This window comes from Gopherus flavomarginatus, chromosome 19 (genome assembly GCF_025201925.1).
Source record: "Gopherus flavomarginatus isolate rGopFla2 chromosome 19, rGopFla2.mat.asm, whole genome shotgun sequence".
Taxonomy (NCBI): Eukaryota; Metazoa; Chordata; order Testudines; family Testudinidae; genus Gopherus; species Gopherus flavomarginatus.
The window spans coordinates 3749022-3769280 of record NC_066635.1 but is presented as its reverse complement, the minus strand read 5'-3'; the positions used below and the strand labels follow the sequence as shown (position 1 = coordinate 3769280).

General features: G+C 47.1%; 3 protein-coding genes across 5 annotated transcripts in view; 1 reads left to right on the top strand and 2 right to left on the bottom strand.

The window, feature by feature from the left end:
* The window catches only part of TRIM50 (tripartite motif containing 50), a 75745-nt gene extending 67533 nt beyond the window's left edge, over nt 1-8212 (bottom strand). For both annotated transcript variants that reach the window (XR_007770339.1, XM_050928940.1), the window contains exons 1-2: nt 7815-8212; nt 4455-4922 (exon numbers count right to left, since the gene is read on the bottom strand). Coding sequence is in view for 1 of the 2 variants with exons in the window: in XM_050928940.1 (XP_050784897.1) it covers nt 4455-4859 (405 nt within the window). In the remaining variant the exon portion in view is untranslated. The remainder of the gene's footprint in view (nt 1-4454; nt 4923-7814) is intronic.
* The window catches only part of LOC127037332 (uncharacterized), a 472273-nt gene that overhangs the window by 290949 nt on the left and 161065 nt on the right, over nt 1-20259 (bottom strand). The window lies entirely within an intron of this gene.
* FKBP6 (FKBP prolyl isomerase family member 6 (inactive)) overlaps nt 10434-20259 on the top strand; it is a 39537-nt gene continuing 29711 nt past the window's right edge. Inside the window, exons 1-6 of the mRNA XM_050928957.1 lie at nt 10434-10791; nt 14387-14476; nt 15986-16188; nt 17191-17310; nt 18529-18723; nt 19216-19325. Coding sequence (XP_050784914.1) covers nt 10701-10791; nt 14387-14476; nt 15986-16188; nt 17191-17310; nt 18529-18723; nt 19216-19325 — 809 coding nt within the window. The 5' untranslated portion in view covers nt 10434-10700. The remainder of the gene's footprint in view (nt 10792-14386; nt 14477-15985; nt 16189-17190; nt 17311-18528; nt 18724-19215; nt 19326-20259) is intronic.

Here is a 20259-nt window from a genome sequence, read left to right as displayed (position 1 = left end):
GAAAAAATTTTGAAGGAGAAAGTAGTTAAGAACATTGAGGTCAATGGTAATTGGGACAAAATACAACATGGTTTTACAAAAGGTAGATCGTGCCAAACCAACCTGATCTCCTTCTTTGAGAAGGTAACAGATTTTTTTAGACAAAGGAAACGCAGTGGATCTAATTTACCTCGATTTCAGTAAGGCATTTGATACGGTTCCACATGGGGAATTATTAGTTAAATTGGAAAAGATGGGGATCAATATGAAAATGGAAAGGTGGATAAGGAACTGGTTAAACGGGAGACTACAACGGGTCGTACTGAAGGGTGAACTGTCAGGCTGGAAGGAGGTTACTAGTGGAGTTCCTCAAGGATCGGTTTTGGGACCAATCTTATTTAACCTTTTTATTACTGACCTTGGCACAAAAAGTGGGAATGTGCTAATAAAGTTTGCAGATGACACAAAGCTGGGAGGTATTGCCAACACAGAGAAGGACCGGGATATCCTACAGGAAGATCTGGATGACCTTGTAAACTGGAGTAATAGTGATAGGATGAAATTTAATAGTGAAAAGTGCAAGGTCATGCATTTAGGGATTAATAACAAGAATTTTAGTTATAAATTGGGGACACATCAGTTGGAAGTAACAGAGGAGGAGAAGGACATCAGAGTATTGGTTGATCACAGGATGACTATGAGCCGCCAATGTGATATGGCCGTTAAAAAAGCTAATGCGGTCTTAAGATGCATCAGGCGAGGTATTTCCAGCAAAGATAAGGGGAGATGTTAGTACCGTTATACAAGGCACTGGTGAGCCCTCATCTGGAATACTGTGTGCAGTTCTGGTCTCCCATGTTTAAGAAGAATGAATTCAAACTGGAATAGGTTCAGAGACGGGCTACTAGGATGATCCGAGGAATGGAAAACCTATCTTATGAAAGGAGACTTAAAGAGCTTGGCTTGTTTAGCCTAATTAAAAGAAGGTTGAGGGGGATATGATTGCTCTTTATAAATATATCAGAGGGATTAATATTAGGGAGGGAGAGGAATTATTTAAGCTTAGTACAAATGTGGACACAAGAACAAATGGGTATAAACTGGACACTAGCAAGTTTAGACTTGAAATTAGACGAAGGTTTCTAACCATTAGAGGAGTGAAGTTCTGGAGCAGCCTTCTAAGGGGAGTAGTGGGGGCTTTAATACTGAGCTTGATAAGTTTATGGAAGGGATGGTATGATGGGATAGCCTAATTTTGGCAATTAATTTTGGCAATTGATCTTTGATTATCAGCAGGTAAGTATGCCCAGTGGTCTGTGATGGGATGTTAGATGCGATGGGATCTGAGTTACTGCAGAGAATTCTTTCCTGGGTGCTGGCTGGTGAGTCTTGCCCACATGCTCAGGGTTTAACTGATCGCCATATTTAGGGTCAGGAAGGAATTTTCCTCCAGGGCAGATTGGCAGAGGCACTGGAGGTTTTTTGCCTTCCTCTGCAGCGTGGGGCACGGGTCACTTGCTGGAGGATTCTCTGGAGCTTGAGGTCTTCAAACCACAATTTGAGGACTTCAATAACTCAGACATAGGTTAGAGGTTTGTTATAGAAGTGGATGGGTAAGATTCTATGGCCTGCATTGTGCAGGAGCTCAGACTAGATGATCATAATGGTCCCTTCTGACATTAAAGTCTATGAGTCTATGTTCTGTATGTTATATGGGATACAATTTACAACATAAACAGAAATATGTTAAGCTACATATTTTAGAGGATATCAGCAGCTTGAAACCTCATCAGTTTAAAAAAATGAGCTAGAAGCAGTTTCAGGTATGACACCTGCCCCCAAGTCTCCCAGCCAATGTTTGTGGGCAGGTGTCACATTTCCCTATTGCAAATTCCATTTTTTTTTAAGGTGGACACCAGAGTTAATCACGACCAACTGACATGCTGTGAAATATGACAGTACTTATCTATACAGAGTCTGTCTAGACTAGGAAAAGATTCTAGGTTACAATACAACCACCTAACATGATAGTAAGCTATTAATAACTTGTGTCTACATTTGGTGGTAAGTGGTGTTTCAAATCATGTTACCCAACAATTTTAAAAGCACCTTTTTTTTCTGGCCAAGACAAACCCTGAACATTTAACATTGTTTTAGTTGGCAAGTGTTCTGTCTAGCACAAGAACAGGGAATAACTGGCGAGGTGGTAGCACTGCAGAAAAGGATCAGGGGTTACAGTGGGCCACAAATTGAATATAAACCAATGTGATGCAGTTGAGAAAAAGGCTAAAATGCCTGGGGTGTATTAACAAAAATGTCCTGTGTAAAACATTGAATGTAATTGTTCTGCTCTGCTCAGTGCTGGTGAGTCCTCAGCTGGAATCCTGTGTCCAGGCTTGGGAGCTGCACTTCAGGAAAGATGTGGACAACGTCCAGAGGAAAGCAACAAAAATGATTAGAGATTTAGAAAACCTGATCTATGAGGAAAGGTTAAAAAGGTTGGGTGTGTTCAGTCTTGAGAAAAGTAGACTGACAGGGGACCTGACAACAGTCTTCAAATATGTTAAGAGCTGTTATAGAGGACCGTGATCAATTATTCTGTGTCCACTGAAGGCAGGACAAGAAGCAATGAGCTTAATCTGCAGCAAGGGAGACTTAGGTTAGCTATTGGGAAAAACTTTCTAGCTCCAAGAATAGTTAGCGCTGGACTTGGCTTCCCAAAGAGGTTGTGGAATCCCTGTCATTGGAGGTTTTGGAGAAGTCTGGCAAACAGCTGTCAGGGCTCATCTAGGTTTACTTGGTCCTGCCTCAGAGCAGGGGGAAGGACTAGATGACCTCCTGAGGCTGCTTCCAGTCCTACAGTTTTATGATTGTGTCAGTGTAGGCAGGCCCATTATCTCACTCTGACTGGCAATTTACAGTCTGTGAATTTGTTTAGTGTGAGTGTTAATCCCTGTTCCCAACTATTAATAATGTTACAAACAAGCAGAGAATGAATCACCGTGTCCTTCCTCTAACCTGATCTGTGGCCACTGCTCACTGCCCTTTCCGCGTGATCTGGTGGAGAATGATTCGGGGGTGTAGCCAGACTGAATACTATGACATTGATTCAAATGCCACCAGTGGGTGGGTTCTTTTGCAGTAACTCCTCCCCTGTGCTCTGCACCGATGCTGCCTCAGTGGCGTTATTATTCCTCATTTTCACTGGGAGGAGTAGCCAGGATCCAGAAAAGGAGCCTTGAAGCATGTACTCCAGTTCAGGACAGCAGTTAAGCACATTCAGGTTCCTGAACTGGAGCCGCTACCAGAGTAAGAGAGAGGAGAGTTGGTCCTAGAGGTTCTAGTTCTGTTGTAGCCCAGACATACTCTGCTTCTGAACAGGGCCCCGACTCCCCAAGGACCGAACTAAGGGCAGGACACACTTCTCCTGCCTCCCACACCCTATCTGGTGTCAGGAGCGGAAGGAAGCAGGGGCTGAGGCTGTGCTTTTCCATGTACTGGCTGCCACATGATCTGCTGGAAGGGGCCCATTGTTTGCGGCTGCAGCCTAGCCTAGCAGAGTGCTCTGTCCAGCTTCCCTGCTGCTTATCTCAGCTCTTATCAGCCCACGCTTTTCCAAAGGTGTTTGAATACTGGAGATGAAAGGACCCTGGAGTTAACAGGGAACAAGACTGCCTTTCCCTCCAGCACCCCCGCCTGCCATGCCTCCTGCACCCCCTCCGCAGGCAAACATTAACTCTTGCAGCCCCGGGGAGCTGGGTCATGGGGATGGTAGGTTCTAGTCCAGCTTCAGGGCTGCACAGAGATTCAGTTCATAAATTAGACGCCTAAGCAATTGGTTTACCGAAGCTTTTCTCCGGCCTATTGATCCTTCCAATAAGTAGTGTCAGTGGTTGGAATCTCTGCTTTGATGCTACTGGGTCAAAGCTCACTTGAGCCTCAAAGCAGGATGGGTCCAGTGACACACGGATGCTGGGATATGAGGCCTCGCGCCAAGGGCGCGTGTGGGGCTGTGGCACACTGAGGCACAGCCGAGCCGGCTCAGATCTAGCCTGGTCAAAGCTAGTCTGAGTAAGAATAGCAGTGCAACCCTGGCAGGAAAGCTGGGTCCTGTATGGGCAGGGCTAACCCGTGCAACTCTGCATTGCCGCAGCTTCGTTACTATTGTTATTCGAGCTAGCTTTGATCACACCTACTCATGCTGCAATCACACCTCCTGACGGCAGTGTACAGACCCCGTGGGTTACTGTGGCTGTGGGACAAACCCCAGCAAGCCTGATACACCGGAATCCAGGATTTATTTCAGCTACCAGCCTGTGCCAACTACCAGCCTGGGCCAGAACTCTTGTCCCTCTCTCACACCCACAGCAGGTCTGGAAGTCCAATCAAGGATGTTTCATTGGCTGTGCTTTTATCACCTGTGTCTTTCCCCAGCAGGTGCCATGCCTTGCCATGTTAGCTGCCCAGGCACTTACCTTCATCCGGCTGTATATGGTAGAGACAGGCATGATCTTATGCTGACGGTGAGCCCCAATGATGCCACACAGCCCACAGATCACCTCTTGGTCCTGCTCACAGAAGAGGCTGAGGGGGTTTTGGTGGACAGGGCAGGACTCCTGGTTGGGATCTGAATTGCCCATGGTCCGCAGCGCCTCAATGACGCAGGCCAGCGTGACGTTGGGCAGCAAGGTGCTGCAGTCCACAGCTTGGCGGCACACGGGGCACAGGAGCTGCTGGTCCAGGTTGCACACGAGAGACTCCACGCAGGACTTGCAGAAGGAGTGCCCGCACTGGAGCATCAGGGGCTCCTTTAAGAGCTCCAGGCAGATGGGGCAGAGCAACTGGTCTTCCAGCTCACAGAGACTCATCTTCCGAGCCATCCTGCAGCAGGCGTCTGTCCCAGCAGGGTGGCTTGGTCCAGGCTTGAGGGAAGAACGCCTGGGCTGGAAAACACGGAGTTAATGAGAACAGTTCCTAATGTAACAAGCAGGATGGAAATCTGTCCCGTTGGCTGAGGATCTGAGGAGGAGCACATCCCTCTGGGGTGTTTCTCTGAATAAACCTCCAAACACATCTATCCATCCACCTGGGATGGGAGATCCCTCCACCGGGCACACATTCCAGTGGTGCTTGTGCCCACTAGTGTCTGTGTGAGGTGGGAGGTGTTGGTTCAACCTATGAAATGGGGAAGGGCTTAGGCCCTGCTGATCTTTGAGACCCTGCCCCGCTGCTGGTGTGATCGCAGGGCAGCTGTGCTCATCTCCAGTCCATGGCTGCCCCATTTGCACAGAATAGGGCTGTTCTTGGTAAGATGACATAGACCAAGCTTAGTTCCCCTCTGGGCTGGCCAGAGCCCACTTTTGATGACCAGCCGCAATGCCGATCGGTTTCCCTGGGAGAGAGGGGGAGTGGAGTGGGGTGTCCCCTGATGGCAGGGACTCGTCTTTGCTGGCACTGGGATCATGTCTATGTTTCTGTTGAATCCTTGTCTCAAATACTGTACATAGAATCACTGAATCATAACAGGGTAGGACTGGAAGGGACCTGGAGAGATCGTCTAGTCCAGTCCCCTGCGCTCATGGCAGGACTAGAGTAACATGCGTTAGGAGCATGGGTGGTGGATGAACCGGCAGTAGGGGGAGGCTAGCCCCTCCTCCTCCCTTTCTGACCAAGACCCCTCCCCTTCTGCCCCAGGCCCTGCCCCTCTCCTTCTTCCCCCTCCCCTGCTGGAGCCCAGAGCATCAGAGCCCCATTGCAGCTGCTGCCCCCCAACGCAGGCCAGCACCCCCGTCCCCTGCCCCGACCCCAACCCCCAGCACCGGGTGGGTGGCGCTGCTGCAGTGCCACCAACTCCTACACTGAAGCGTGGAGTGGGCAGCACAGATGCAGGGCCCCCGACCCCCGCCACGGAGCACCAGGCTGGCACCAGTCCTAGCCTTCCCAAGTCCCAGCAGGAAGCCGTCAAGACCAGCCCCAGCCTGGGCCATGAAAGAGCAGAAACTCACAAGCATTTCTGGGGGCTGAGTGTGGGTGGGGCCACACAATGCTGCTTTGGGGAGGCTCAGTCTCCCCCAGCCTATGATACTCGCTGCCCATGGTTAGGAGGCCTGGAGTTAATGCATATTGAAATATGAAAATGAATGGAGGAATCAATCAAATAAAGAGTCGACGCTCAAGAGACAGGACTATAGAACAACCACCCACAGAAATCCTCTGAGAAAAAACTCATTGATTCGTAGCTTCTACAGCCACAAGAGACCATTGTGATCATCTAGTCTGACCTCCTGTAGAGCACAGGCGAGAGACCTGCCCCACAATCATTCCTAGAGCAGATCTGTTAGACCTGTTTTCAGAAAAGATTCCCCCACATCTGGGATGACCTCTCCAGACATAGACATTGGAGCAATAACATAACATCCTCCCTCCGAGGCTGGACCATCCCTCAGCTGGAAGTCCTAGAAACACTGTAGAAAATCCATGCACCACCTATGATTGATCCTTCTCCTTGGCTAGTGAAAGAACGGAGAGCTCATGGGGCCCCTTCCAACTGAGACTGACAGTACCACCTTTAAGCATGTCCTAGTCCAGCCAGAACTTGGCAAACACTCCATGCTGACAGCGTTTCCTGCACCACCTACTAGCTATGCTTTCACTTCTGAGCAAGCTAAGTGAGAAGCTCATCAAGGCTCTCTGTTAATTTCACCTGGATGCTTCCAATATTCTGGGCCTTCCCAATCAGGCTTCAGGTCAGAAGAAAGAACAGAAATGGCCATGAACATGAGCTATATATCCATTCTCATAGTGCAGGATCTCTCCATGTCATTCAGTGTCTATCAATGAAATGCTGATGTCCTGCCTTAGGGGCATAAGCTGACGTTTGTGGGAAGGCACTGAGGTAGCTACAATCATTCCTCTTGGACCAGAACCAGAGAGCTGTGATGGGCACCAGCTTCTCTGCCTCCCCTGTAAAGTTCCACAATGATCCACCCTCTCTCTCATCCTGCTTAACCGCTGTTGGAGGCTGTTAGGGAAGATTATGTCAATTAGGTTTCTCTGTTGTGCTCCTGGGCACAGGAACAGGGGATTGTGAATCACATGGGTTCAAATGCCAGCACTACACGCACAACATGAAGCACAGAGCTTTCCGGCTAATGTGAACAGCACCTTCTCCCAGATCTCTCAATGCTTGGAGAACCTCAGCACTTAGACAAAAAGGAGTGGGCTCAAGCGAAACCCAGCCAAGCTGGAGGTAATGCTGGAAAGGAGATGGGAGCTTTGCAAAGGACTAGCCACTACTGTGAACTCAATCTCATTGAGGGCAGGCTCACTAAGGAAGGTCATTGCCTAAAGAAACCAGGAGGACCACCAACCTCCTTCAGATCTAAGTGGGACTGTCAGACTCATTTCCATGATCTCATCTTCCCACAACAAGTCCTGCAGACCAAAGGGGAAATGGGGAGACATATACAGAAACCTTTCCCTGTAATGGCTTTTCAAACATGCAACGAGACTCAAACCCCAATGCAAAGAGCACAGGACAAATGCCCAGAGAGATTGTGCTGGGGACAGTGCCCAAAGAATTAAAATATAATCACAGCCAAAACCAAAACCTAAACACATAATTACAAGATAGTAAATGACTGAAAACACAGATAAAAAGGACCAGTCTTGGATGATTTATTGATGCGGGGAAAGAGGCTGGAGAAGACACTTCAGATGAAGGAAGTTCAGTACCTGATGGCTCCACAGTGCATAGATTGGGGAGGGTTTTCAAAATAAACTCCTCTAAATAAACCTTACAGCCCTCAGTGAGCCCCAGAGCCAGCACTACTCACCTTCCACTGCTCAGCCTTTCTTTTCTTCCCCTGCTCACCCCTTCAGAGCTGCAAGGTGCTAGGCAAGAGATCAAACCTTGAGGGGTCTTATTCAGCCTGTGACTGACAGAAAGGTTCAGTCCCCTCAGGCAGGCAGCATCCAGCTAAGTGTGATGAATGATGGACACACAGCTTCCACAGCAGCAAATCAAGAGTGCCCTGTCACCTCTACTTCTTTTCCTTTTCTTTAAGTCCTACTGAGAGCTTTGCCCCTTGTTTTCTTAAACCTGGCCCGCAAACGCACAGAAAACTGGGACCCACCACAGCCCACAGACATGTACTAAGAACAAGAGCCTAGCTATTTTCCCGTACACCAATCCATGGTGCTTACCTCATACTAACACCCTACCACACCCCATGTTCCACTCCCCGAGCTCACTGAAAATCAGGTGTAAACACACACATCATATGACTGAATAGCCAGCCGCGGAAAGCTCCACACTTGATAAGAGAGATTCATATGGTTACTTCAGTCAGTGTATGGCTTCCAAGGAAGTCCTTTAGGACAGTGGTTCTTAGCCAGGGCTACGCCTACCTCTGGGGGTACACAGAGGTGTTCCCGGGGGTATGTCAGTTAACTCTTCTAGAGAGTTGCCTAGTTTCACAATAGGCTACATAAAAAGCACTAGCAAAGTCAGTACAAACTAAAATTTCACACAGACAAAGGCTTGTTTACACTGCTTTATATCAGTGTTTCTCAACCTGGGGGTTGCGATTTATTTCATAATCATATGGTAAAAATGAGAAAGTATGCACTTTTTCAGTACTAGTGTGATTGTGACACTTATGTACTTTTATATCTGATTTTGTAAGCAAGTAGTTTTTAAATGAGGTGAAACTTGAGGTACGCAAGACAAATCAGCCTCCTGAAAGAGGTACAGTAGTCTGGAACAGTTGAGTACCATTGGTTTTGGGCTTTTACATGGATCCAGTCCAACTGGCAGAGTTGATGGAAACATTTTTTCTGTGAAAAAAACATTTTCACTTGGGTTGAAATTTTCTTTTTTTTCCCTGCAAAAACAGAAATCTTTTTTTTTTTCAATCTTTGGTCACATATTTAACCAAACATTGAAACTTTTACTGAAAACAGTTTAGAAAACCAAAACATTTTCATGGGAATTTTTTTTTTGGGGGGTGGAACTTTTATGGCAGTTAATATTTTGGATGGCATATTAAACCTCATACCTCAGGGTTTAAACCAATTTCAAACAAAAAAGGATTAGGAGACCCAAAGTGTGGGTCAGATTATCCCGTGTCTGCTACTGAGTAGTTCTTCCAACATCCTCTGAAGCAGATAATTCTGGCCACTGTCAGAGGAGGGGGACTGCTTTGTTCTCATCCGGTCTTGCAATTGCTAGGTTTGTGTGTGACCTTCAGCAAATCATTTGGGTCTCTGTAAAATAGGGTTGATATTTCCTTTCCACACGGCTGTTATGAGGATAGAGTTTGTTAATGTTTGTGAAGTGCTTGGCTACAACAGTGGGGGGGCTATAGAGACTGAACAGAGCTAGGGCTCGCCACCAACACCTCTCCTGCAGTCTGGGGGTGCAGGGCCAGGTTTTCCCTTCTACAGCATCATGTTGAGAAGCGTTTGGTTGTTTCACAGCCTGCAGGAGGCTGTGGGGAGGATGCACGGGCCGGAGTGAGGACGGGGTCGAGCACCACCTGGCACTCTGGAAAGTTGGCCCCTGTGGCTGGAGAACCCAGGGAAAAAATTAGCAGGTGCTTAACACCCACTGGCACCAAACTCCCCCAGCGCCACCGCCTGCCCCACTGGGGCGCTTCCCCCGCAGAGCAGGACACGGGTGGGTGCAGGAGACCCCAGGGCCGCCCACTCCCGCAGCACCGGGCGTTACTGCTCTGTCTCCAGCTGTGAGTGCAGAGGGGCTAAGAAAACTACATGTCCCAGCATCCCTCACGTCACCGGCGGGCGGCACATGGGTGGGGCGGTCACGTCTCAACGCTTCCTCTGTGTGATTGGTTGAGACTGGTGATGCGCCGAGCTTTGATTGGCTGCTGGGGAGCCGGGGCGCCCTGAGGCGCTGAAGAGCGGGCACGCGCACGTGCTTGGGCGGGGAAGGGCTGTCGGAGCGCGATTGGCTGGCGCGAGACGGGCGGTCTGCGATGGCGGGGCGCGGCCGCGGGTGGCCGCGGGAGCCGCTGAACGGGCTGCAGGCGCGGGCCGGGGCCGGGGGCGGCGCGGTGAGGCGGGCTGCGCGCGCCGGGCCGAGCCGAGCCGGGCCGGGCCAAGGGGGGTGTGTGGGATCCGTCCCGGCTGCAGCCAGCCAGCGCCGCCGCCGCCCGCGGGCTTGTCCCCCGCGGGGCCGCCCCCCGCAGGCTGGAGGCAGAGCCCGCTAGTAACCGCAGCAGCCCCGGGTGGGGCCCGGCCCGGCAGCCTGGGGGCTTGGCCAGGGCCCCTCTTGTGCTGGGGCAGCGCCCGGGGGCGCCCGCTAGGGTGGGGGAGGTGGGAGCTAAGTGTGTGCAATGCTGCAAGTTCAGCTCCCCGCTTACACACCCTGCAGGCTGGGCCGTTAGCATCTGGGTTTTGCCATCCATTCCAGGCCCTGAATCAAATTCTTGGTGTGAGAAACCCCCGAGCATCCCGGCCGTGTCACGGCTGCATGACCTGGAGCGTGAGCTGGCTCTGCCCCAATGCAGCTTTGCGGCAGGATTGTGCCTCTCCCGCAGTGTTTCAGCGCAGCGCTTCTGAGCAGAAACCAGCCCTCTAATTACAGCTGCGCCGTCTTCATTTAATAACGGAGAAGTGCATTGTTAAAATCTGATGGCTAAGTGGCCTCATTCTTTTTCCGCCGTTCGTAGTCTCCTTACCAGCGGCTGGGCCAACGCATGCAGGATGTTACTGGTGACGGAGGGGTGTTAAAGGAGGTGATCCGTGCTGGCGCTGGAGAAGTTGTGCCCCAGGATGCTTCTGTGTTAGGTAAAACCGCTCTCATTGTTGGAGGCCTTTTGCTGGGATTATCTACCAAAGAGCGTGTCTGGGTGTGTTTTTGTTTTTATACTAAGTGAATGTTTCTGTCCACATCCACTTTACAATTTTGACCTTTGCTTAGTGGCTGGTATTCTAGACCAGTGGTTTTCAGCCTGTGGTGTTCAGACCCCACATCTGCAGGCTGTGCCTAAGATTCCCAAAGGGGTCTGCACCTCCATTTGAAATTTTTTAGGGATCCACAAATGAAAAAAGGTTGAAAACCACTGTTGTAGACCACGGGTTCTCAGCCTTTTTGGGCTCAGGACCCATTTGTAATTGTTGATGGCCTGTCACAATCCAGTAAATAGGCTGGTGAGGGGTGTTGGATTCTGCTCCAAGGGGAAGCCCTGGGGGTGGGTTCCAGAGCCCACCCCACATTCATCCTCCAGTGGTGGCTCCTGCAGCTCTGGTCCCACGGGGCTGGCTGGGTTTGGCTCCCTGCTTTGGACGTTGCAACCTCCAGGGTTGCAGTGCCACTCAGGTGTGGCCCTGGCTGGCTAGGCTGTGTTTGTGAGAGTGGTGTTGCAACCTGGTACATGGGGTTTTAGCGCCACTCAAACTTGTCCCGGCTAGTCTCCTATTATGATACAAGGGCATCTGGGTCAAACCAGAGTGGCACTGCAACCCCAGAGTTCGCAATGCCCAGAGCTGGGAGCTGAGCAGCTCCAGGAGACCGAAGCCGCACGGGTTGCCACATGACTCTTTGAAATGTTCTGGTGATCCAAGTTTGGGTTGCAGCCCATGGGGTTGAGAAATCTTGTCTTAGCCCTTGGCAACTGTGCTGCTTTGCCGCACATGTGAATAAATGGAGGTAGTTGGTGATGTGTCTGGTTTGTTCTAGGATTCTCTAGGCCCCTTCGTGTTTCTGAACACTTACAATATACTAATCTGAATTCAGTTTTATTGCAGACTCCCAGGAGATGCCAAAGATGTTACAAAAAGAGCTTTAACTGTAATTTGCTGTAGAGAGCAATATGCCCCGCCATATGTGCTTGATTTTTATTTAAATAATAATAATAATAATTATAATAAGGATATTTAAGAATGTCTTGTTCAGGATTGCTGGTTTAGGCTGTTCTTAAGCTGCTTACTTCAAAAAAATCAGTCTCAGTAAAATATGGGTTATATTGCTTAAGGAAATCTGTAAAAGGAATCCCACCTCTTTGTGAAAGCTGTAGGTTTTAATTAGGTTCATGTTCAGTCAGCTGATCCCAGCCCTGCGATGAGATCTGCACAAGTTGGTCTCACTCTCGTTGCAGGATCTGTACTTTTGGTGAGTATTTGTGGCTGTCCAGAAGTATGACACTTGTGAACCTGAGGTGACTGCTCTTTATAATGTACGTTGTGGAAGAGTTTAGGCTCAGATTTGACTGAAAGCTGAAATGTTTATTGGCTGGAGAGTATCTTCTAGTGTTGCAGTGGCTTGTAGAGCTTTTCTTTCTCGGCATCGTAAACACACTAACATATCTTTATAGTATCTTTGTTTGCTGTCCCAGAAGCTGACAATCAGAGGGAGTTACAAGTTAACAAATTCTGTTCCAAGTGCTGTCATCAAAATGCAGTGTGCAATAGATGAAATGAAGAGGTATGTTGATTTTTAAGAAATACAGGAAGCATTTCGCTGCTGGATTGAGCCTAGGCCAGTATTGGCTGAAAGCTGTTTCAGTTTGATGGTGGTTTGCGTTTTGTGACATGACTCATAGATTGAAAACCAGAGGGGGCCATCTTGATCATCAGGTCTGACCTCGTGCACATCACAGAGCACAGAACCTCACCCACCCACCCCTGTAATAGACCCCTAAACTCTGGCTGAGTTACTGAAGTCCTCGAATCATGACTAAAGACTTCAGGTTACAGTGAACCCACAATTTGCACCAGTTTAAACCTGCAAGTGACCTGTACTCCAGGCTACAGAGGAAGGCAAAACACTCCCTGGATCTCTGCCAATCTGACCCATGGAAAAACTCCTTCCTGACCCCAAGTCTGGCAATTAGTTAGACCCTGAGCATGTGGGCGAGACCCACCAGCCAGACCCTGGGAAAGATTCTCTGGAGTAGCTCAGCCCTTCCCATCTAGTGTCCCATCACAGGACATTGGAGATATTTGCTACTAGCAGTCACAGATCAGCTGTGTGCCATTGTAGGCAGTCCCATCAGACCATCCCTTCCATGCGTTTATTAAACCAAGGGCATGTCTTCACGTCAGCGCTATAATGTGGCTGTGTAGTCGTGGCGCTCCCAGTGCTACAAAAACCCCACTTCCACGAATGAAGTAGCTACCGGTGCTGGTGCAGGACTCTTCTTTGAGTTTCAGATCACCTGTTTAAGGCAGGGTAGGCTCTTGACATGCTTCCTATTTTTCCTATACAGTGGGATAGTTTGCTCTTGTGTCCTTAACATCGCTTTGAAAAACTGCCAATTCTCTCCAACTGCTTTTCTCCTTAGACTTGCTTCCCATGGGATCTTACCTATGAACTTCCTGAGTTTGCTAGTCAGCCTTCTTGAAATCCATTGTCGTCTGCTGTTTTCCCTTCTACTATTCCTTAGAATCATGAACTTTGTGATTACTTTCACTTAAGCCGCCTTCCACTTTCAAATTCTCAACCAGTTTCCCCCATTTGTCAAAATCAGATCTAGAACAGCCTCTCCCCTAGTAGCTGTCTCCACCTTCCAAAATAAAAAATTGACTCCAGTGCATTCCAGTAATCTGTGCACTGCTGTGTTTTTTCCTAGCAGATGTCTGAGTAATGAAGTCCCTGATCAGCACCAAGTCCTGTGCTTGTGTCCCCATTGGTGCTGTGCTTAACTCCTCTCCCTCCCTGATATTTGTCTCTCTGATGTATTTATAGAGAGCAATCATATCTGTCCTCAGCCTTAGTTTGGATAGGCTAAACAAGCCAAGCTCCTTGAGTCTCCTCTTGTAAGGTAGGTTTTCCATTCCTCTGGTTATCCCCGTAGCCCTTCTCTGCACTTGTTCCAGTTTGAGTTAATCTCTTAAACATGGGAGACCAGACATGAGATCAGCTTTAGTCCTATGCTAATTGTGGTGATGGTCTTTGTGGTATGTATTAGTGTTCCCAGCAGACAATCTCAGCAGAGCTGTGAGTAAGGGGCCCACCCGTGAGAGTTGGTTCCTTTGTGGCAGCTGTTGCTGTATGTTGTGTATCTAGTCTGCTGACAGACCAAGGATTTTTGTTTCTAGAACTTTCCATCTGCCCATCTTTTCCCAGTAACTAAATTCACGCACACATTTGCTAGATAGAAAATGACAAACTGGTAGACAGAGTTATATTGTAAAAAGTTGTAGGCAGTGTTGAGTGAAATTGCCACTGTACTAATTTGATGGCAGAGAGATCCTGGAGTGAGTAGTCTGTGCTCCCTCTGCTGTTTGGCAGCCCATGGAAAAGCAAAACAAAAGAGCTGTGCTGAGTGTGGGTGGTTAGCAGTTGTATCACCGAAGAAGTAACAGTTTTTTCTTGAGTATTTTGTAACTGAAGTTCTCTAACATCTCCTGCCCTTCTCCCTTTGCATTGGAACTCTTGCAGTGAAATATTCTGGGTACCTGGAATACATGGATAAGCCCTTTGACACGAACTGGTACAGGAGGAATCTTCGGCTGATGAAACTTGGAGAAGGTAAATTCAGACTGAAGAACTAGTACTGAAGGTACAAGGTTGTAAGGACCCTGCCCCTTCTACAGCGCTCTGGCTCTGGCTGTGTTAATACCTTAAAGCCTGGTATAGGTTGTGTGCTTTCATAATGTCATATGTTCTAAGGGTTGGGTTTACAAGCTACCACTGTGCCTTTGCCTCCTGCTTCCAGGGATGACTGAGAGCTGTTTTCCACTCCTGGCTATGGGTCCAGAAGGGACAGTATAAGCTACCTGCGAGTTGTAGAATTTGGCTGTATTTTGTGGCTTAAAGTGGATACTTGCTTTGATTGCTTAACACATGAGCCTTGCAGCTTATGCAATATTTTAAACACTCCTTATATTCCAAAGCTGGAGGCAGAGAACATAAGAACGGCCATATTGGGTCAGACCCAAGGTCCATCTAGCCCAATATCCTGTCTGCTGACAGCAGCCAATGCCAGGTGCCCCAGAGGGAATGAACAGAACAGGTGATCATCAAGTGATCCATCCTCTGTCGCCCATTCCCAGCTTCTGGCAAACAGAGGCTGGGGACATCAACCCTGCCCATCCTGGCCAATAGCCATTGATGGACCTGTCCTCCATGAACTTATCTAGTTCTTTTTTGAACCCTGTTAGAATCTTTTCCTTCACAACATCCTCTGGCAAGGGGTTCCACAGGCTGACTCTGTGTTGTGTGAAAAAATACTTCCTTTTGTTTATTTTAAACCTGCTTCCTATTAATTTTGTTTGGTGACCCCTAGTTCTTGTATTGTGAGAAGGAGTAAATAACACTTCCTTATTTACTTTCTCCACACCGTCATCATTTTATAGACCTCTATTGTATCCTCCTTTAGTCGTCTCTTTTCCAAGCTAAAAAGTCCCAGGTTTATTAATTGCTCCTCATATGGAAGCCGTTCCCAAACCCCTAATAATGTTTGTTTGACCTTTTCTGAACCTTTTCCAATTCCAATATATCTTTTTTGAGATGAGGTGACCACATCTGTATACAGTATTCAAGATATGGGCGTACCACTGATTTATATAGAGGAAATGCGATTTTTCTGTCTTATTATCTGCCCCTTTCTTAATTATTCCCAACATTCTGTTTGCTTTTTGACTGCCGCTGCACATTGAGTGGATGGTTTCAGAGAACTACTCAGAATGACTCCAAGATCTCTCTCGAGTGGTAACAGCTAATTTAGATGCCATCATTTTAGATGTATAGTTGGGATTATGTTTTCCGATGTACATTACTTTGCATTTATCACTCTTGAGACTGAATACCCGCATCTGCCAGGCTACCGGAATACGGGTGGTTCATTTTTGTGATCCATGGTGCATGCTGTGCTACTGGATGTGTATAAAATTGCCATCGCTGGTTAAGAATTGGCAGTCCTAAATGCTGAAAATTGGAAAAGCTAAAGGTTGCAAACCAGGTTTTAAGAGACATCGGTCTTTCAGGTTAAGGTTTTTGAGGCCCACTTCTTAAAAGTTCCACTTCTTGTTTTGCCAGAGATTACACTTCAGGGCATGGAGGTTGGCCTGCTGACCATGAAGAAGGGAGAATTGGCAAGATTTCTCTTCATACCAAGTTATGCCTATGGGGCGCTGGGCTGTCCTCCTTTGATTCCCCCTAATGCCACAGTCTTGTTTGAGATGGAGCTTCTGGACTTTCTAGACTCGGCTGAGTGTGACACATTCTTTGATTTGACTCCTGTGAGTTAGTTACACAAGTAGCTTTGAGCCATAAACATCGAATTTTAAGTCTTTGTTGTTTACTGTCGTCCCTGTTATGTATGCCCATTGCTGCAGTATTAGGATGATGTCAGATACTCTTGTTCAAAATAGCTTCCGGCAAGTAGCACCTGTAGTACATTTGTGTGAAGGGGCTCGATGTCCTTGTTCATGCCTCTACCTACATACTTGTAAAACGACTGCACAGTTATGCTTGCACCACACTGTCTGTATCTCACTCCTTGCAGTGCCCCATGCTCCAGGCCGTGTAGCTTGCAAAGAAAATAAAGCATGTAGAGATGCTTAATGTGACTTAAATGCTGTTCCAGCCCAGTGAAGTCAATGGGGCTACATCTGTTTACAACTAGCTGAAGGTTTGGCCCTAAAATCTTCCAGATTTCCCTCACGGTTGAAACTTCCCTCCTTCCCAGCCTGTGTCAACAACATTTCAAAGTGTAAATTAAAGAAAATAGATTCTTGGGAGAAGCATTAAAACAAACTGAAGCTGTAGTTCTTAAAACTGCTTTGCATGTTTTCAAGTAAACATGTTTGCCTGTTTGTACCATAACTCAGAGTGTAACCCAGGGGAGAAGCCAGTCCGCGTGGGATTTCGTTGTTTCTAGTGAGTCCTGCAAGAACCTTGGAGTGTAGCTCCCTCTAGTAAAACTGAATTTATGTAGAGCAGCTCAAGGATGTAACTCGCAGCCCACGTAGGAAATTCTTACCAATGTTTGTTAGGTTGGGGAGGGTATTTTCTTTGCTCCTGAGCTGACCTTTACGAGGATGGCTTCCACTCCTAAAGATAGGCCTTTGTCGCTACAGTCCTCCTGTCTCCTTTGTGCAGCCGTTCATATACCAGCTCTGTATGTGTTAGACTTCGGAATGTTACTCCCTTGTCTGACCACTTGGAAGTGCAGTAGGTACTTGTCTCAGCATTCCTATTTTGTGTCTACTAATCAGCTGAATTTTGGCTTCTGTACACAGGAGCAGCAGGATACGTTCCCACTACAGAAGGTGTTGAAAGTGGCAAGCACAGAGAGGGAGTTTGGCAATTACCTCTTCCGCCAGAAGCGCTTCATGGATGCCAGAGAGAGATACAAGCGGGTAATAAAACCAGAATGACAGGGTTATGCAGTCTATAGAAGATAGTAAGTGACAACTAAGCATTAGCTGGCAGCACAAAGTGGAAAACAGTTTAGAGAACAATTACCCTCTAGCATAATACACCTGGGAAACACAATTAAGCTAAAGTTTTTTTTAAATTTTGTTAGAAGTTGATAATTTAAGGACAGTATTAAACAGCTGTCTTTGTATGCTCTGCCAAGGTATGTGTTGAGCAGCAGTGAAAGGAAATACAGGTTGGTACTAGTATGTGAACCTGCTTCCCCCACGTGTACACCTTGCTGGTCCCAGTTAGTATAGACAAGGAAGTGTAAAGATGGGTTGGTGTACTTTGAATACATCTCAAGTTCTAGAAATGGCTTTGAACATATTTCCTTCAATTGTGACAGTCACGTAGCTGGAATCTTTCGGCAGAGCTTTCAGCAGAAAGACGAGAGCCTGTCTCTAGAGCATGGCCTTGGGCAATGAGGGAGCTCTGAGATAAAATTTTTAGAAGTAACTTAGGCACTCAGAATGCCAAGATTTATTAAGTCTAATCCCTCTAAATCACTGAAGTGCTTTTGAAAACTTTACTCTTAGTCTCCCAACAAGGAAATGTTACCCCATCACCTGTTGCTGGGAGGCTTTATCTTTTTGTTTCTAATGACACAAGATGCACTCCATGCTCCTAGTCTTTAGCTGGGACGTGAGTGTTCGTGTCTTACAGAAATTTTGTTTCTGTTTTGAGGATACTTTCTCTACTGCCATTTTTGCCTGTGCGGGGATGTACTTAAGTGAAATTTCTGTGGATGGTTTCCTCTTCCACCCACACTTCCAAAATTTGTGAGATTTTCCTTTCTGCGGTGTATATATTAGAAAAAACAACAATTCCAAACAAACACTGCAGAACCTGTGTAGCATTCACAGTGCATTAGGCACTTCAAAAATCAGAAACAGAAAACAAGGTCCCTGGTCTAATCTCAATCAGCAAGGAGCAGAAGAGGTATGCTATGCCACAACTGCAAATGACAGCTGATTCGTCATGTTCAGGATGCAGCCTACAAATGCCATTCTATTTTTTTGCTTTTTATCTGAAACATGTTTCAAAGGTGGTTAAGTTGATGTCGTCTCTCTCTAGATCAGTGGTCAGATAAAGTCCTCAGTTTTCCACAAACATCTGCACCATGCATTATTTCTGTTTTTTTTACCCCATCTGCCCAGGCCTCCTTGATCCTGTGTCGCAGGCCTTCCAGTGGGGATGAGCAGTGTCAGATTGATGCTGCCAAACTGCTGGTGTTTCTGAATCTGTCATTTACTTACCTAAAGCTGGAGCGTCCTGTCCGAGCTCTGACATATGGAGAAAAGGCGCTGGAGATTGACGAGAGAAATGCCAAAGCATTATTCAGGTGTGGCCAGGTGAGCAAAAGTAGATTCTTCTGTTGGGTTAAAAAAAAACAAGTAGTCCGGTGGCACCTTAAAGAGTAACAGATTTATTTGGGCATAAGATTTTGTGGGTAAAAAAAACCCCACTTCAGATTCATGGAGTGTGTGTGGGTTAAGAGGTTGCATCAAGCTAAACCTCAGCCTTGCTAGTTTGTGGGGAAGACATGCCACAGAATAACATGAGCCGCTCAGAAAATCTGTTAGAAATACTGGGCCAGGCTTTCAGATGTGTGGTGTGCCCGCAGCTACCATAATAGTAGTTGGGAGTTACGCTGAATGCTCATGTCTGAAAACCTGGCCCTTTGCAAATACATTGCAGAGCTCTGCTTTTTCATGGATCCAAACAGTTGTTTAGGAATTACTTATTTCCAAAACTTGAAACATACATATTCCCATAAAGTAATCCTGAAGAGCTACTGTGAGTAGATATTTATTCTCTAATTCTTGTCCTTCTTTCAATGACAGGCTTGTCTCTCTCTCACAGAATATGAAAAGGCTCGGGATTTCCTTGTCAGAGCTCAAAAAGAACAACCCTTTAACCATGATATTAACAATGAGCTGAAAAAGCTGGCCAGGTGAGAGAACTCCTTTTAGCTATTGTGAGAGGTGGGGGAGAGAATGCTTAGGTGGACAAAAAGTACACACTTCAGTACCTTCCACAAGGCAAATAATTGTCTAGAAATTCTCTCTAGAATGTGTTAAAAGAGAGAGCCAGCAGACTAGCTTTTGTAAAGATTAAATCAGCAAATGATTGAGCTCTGGAAACACAAGTCTTCAAAGAAAAAAAAAAAAGGGGGGAGGGGGGGGAGGGTGGTTGTTGGTTTGATTAATTTGCGGATGCAGTACTTCAGAGTGGCTAGTGAGTAGATGACAGAGATCCACTGTTTCCATACAATTGCTCTGGGGGGATATCTCTGTTGCAGCTGCTATACGCTTCACTCGAGTGGGTAGGACAGGCTGTTGATGGCAGGCTAGACTGGGAGCGCTGAAATATCTTGACATCAGTAAAATATTGTACGTTAGAGTTCACTGCGATAAGATCCTGTTTCCTTTAAGATGTGTTGGTTGACTTCCCCTGCTTTTCCATTATTGAGGATGATACTTACCACTTACAGCACTGTCAGCATCTCCCTGCAAATTAATGTTTGCAAAGTGAATTTCATGCTGCCTTGGTGCTGATAAATCAACAGTCTTGGAGAAGTGAACTTATTGTGGGGGCAAACAAAGTTTAACATGAGCAGTTGCAGCACAGTCTTCCCTACCAAGGTGCTTGGTCTAGTGTCCCCATCTTATCCTGTTCTTGTTGTCTTGGGAAAATGCCATCAAAGGAGCTGTTAGTGCCAGTTATGTTGCAGACACCTTTGGGAACTATGCAGTGAGGGCCTCAGAGCTCAGCAAGGTCACCAACTCACCTTAGGTAGGCATCAGAACTGCTGTTGGGTGGAATTGACCAGTTTCATTCTGATCAACCTAGGTCAACGCCAGGCCACGCCTGTAATGGAAGAAGTG